We start from the raw sequence: 1,892 nt of genomic DNA on the forward strand, positions 1-1,892 counted from the left end.
GAGAGGAGGGAGAAGAGAGCGCGAGAGAGGGTGAGTGTGTGTGAGTGCATGGGAGGGTGCTGAATATTCCAAGCCCTGGGACCACAGCGGCAGCTCCGCTGAAAACTGCATCCAGTCAGTCCTCTGGACTTCAGGAGCTGGGACAGGGCGCAGGGCATCAGCAGCCACCAGCTGGACCTGGGAAATAGGAATTCTTCTGCCTCCACTTCAGGGTTGTAGCAGCTTGGTGCTAAATTGCTGTTTCAAACATGCGGAGGATCTGAATATTCCAAGCCCTGGGACCACAGCGGCAGCTCCGCTGAAAACTGCATCCAGTCAGTCCTCTGGACTTCAGGAGCTGGGACAGGGCGCAGGGCATCAGCAGCCACCAGCTGGACCTGGGAAATAGGAATTCTTCTGCCTCCACTTCAGGGTTGTAGCAGCTTGGTGCTAAATTGCTGTTTCAAACATGCGGAGGATCTAATGTGCTGAGGAAAACGGCCACAGAAGGAAGAGGAGGAAAAGGGGGAAAAAGGGGGATATTTTGTGGATGCTCTACTTTTCTTGGAAATGCAAAAGATTATGCATATATCTGCCCTCCTTTCTCCTGTTTTATGGGGACTAATTTTTGGTGTCTCTTCTAACAGCATACAGATAGGTAGGTATCCTTTGTGCTCTGCTTTTGAATTGTGCATCATTTGGTAGTAATCTTTGTTCACAGTGAACAAATTAATTCATGTCATGTAGACTTATGTCATACCTTGACTGCATTCCAGATTTAAACTGCCTAGAATATACATGTTTTTTCTTCGGATGAAGCAAAGGGAAAAGACGATGCCTTGATACAATAGAGGGGAGGGGGGGATCTCATTTCTGCCCTCCAGGTTTTATTAATTCTGCCTTAACATTTTCCCGTTTGCTCAGATTCTCTAGGGGTCTGAATGCAAAGCTCGTGATGAGGCGGAAAGGCAAATGTTTCCGGCCCCCTTACCTTGCCCTCAGACTGTGCCTTGACCCCTTGGTTACTATTTGGATGTTTGAGCCCCAGCTACCAGAGCCCTCTCATGTGCTTATGCCGCTCATTAGCGTGAATAAGAGACTCCTGGGCTTCGGGCAGCAGCGGGCTCCTCTCCTTTTCCTCCCGGGCACTGACACGGTTCCCCTGCTTGGTGTTTGTTCTTTGCAGGGGGGCTCTTTCCCAGGGGCGCAGATCAAGAATACAGTGCATTTCGGGTAGGGATGGTTCAGTTTTCCACTTCGGAGTTCAGACTAACACCGCACATCGACAATTTGGAGGTGGCCAACAGCTTCGCAGTCACCAATGCTTGTAAGTAATGAATATTCATGCCTTTCAGGCGCCGCACGCGGAAAGCCAGCGGGTGTGAGTGCGGGGTGGTGTGTGCGTCTTTCAGTGTGTGGGTGTGAGTGACGGCACACGCGCGTGCGTGTGACAGCGGAGGGGGAGAAAGTGGCTGCACTCTCGGGGACCCCCGCTGGTGGTGGTGTGGGGGTTAGCGAAAGGAATTGAAGAGTGTGCGCACTGGAGAGGTGGGGTGGGAGTTCGAGCGGGGGGCTTCCTTAGGTTCAGGGGTTTCTAGCTTATACCGATGGCTTCTGCCTGCTCCCTCCTTCCCCACCTTGCGCGCCTGGTGGCACCCTGCCCCCAGAGAACACGTTGTTCCCCAGGGCGCGCCGGCGGCTTTTGGGTAGATCCCCCCGGGGACTGCCGGAGCCCCGGCAGCTGCAGCCCTCGCCTGCGGCCCTGGTGGGGATCTGCGGGCTGGGGTTCACGCTACAGACGCCGGGAGCCCGGTGTGATCCGCCTCGGACAGGACTAGTGACATGGTTCCGGAGTTGGGCTCGGGTCTGTTACATAACGCCCCCCGGAGGGGCGCGGGCGGTGCGCGGAGAGG

The 1,892-nt window shown here is 54.8% G+C and overlaps 1 protein-coding gene across 1 annotated transcript in view; it reads left to right on the forward strand.

Annotated features, from left to right (window-relative positions):
- Positions 1–259: 259 nt before the first annotated feature.
- Positions 260–1,892, forward strand: part of GRIA2 (glutamate ionotropic receptor AMPA type subunit 2) — a 120,979-nt gene continuing 119,346 nt past the window's right edge. The window contains exons 1-2 of the mRNA XM_015568522.1: positions 260–637; positions 1,166–1,306. Of these exons, the coding sequence (XP_015424008.1) occupies positions 550–637; positions 1,166–1,306 (229 nt within the window). The 5' untranslated portion in view covers positions 260–549. The remainder of the gene's footprint in view (positions 638–1,165; positions 1,307–1,892) is intronic.

The sequence above is a fragment of the Myotis davidii genome, unplaced genomic scaffold, assembly GCF_000327345.1.
Source record: "Myotis davidii unplaced genomic scaffold, ASM32734v1 scaffold392, whole genome shotgun sequence".
Taxonomy (NCBI): Eukaryota; Metazoa; Chordata; class Mammalia; order Chiroptera; family Vespertilionidae; genus Myotis; species Myotis davidii.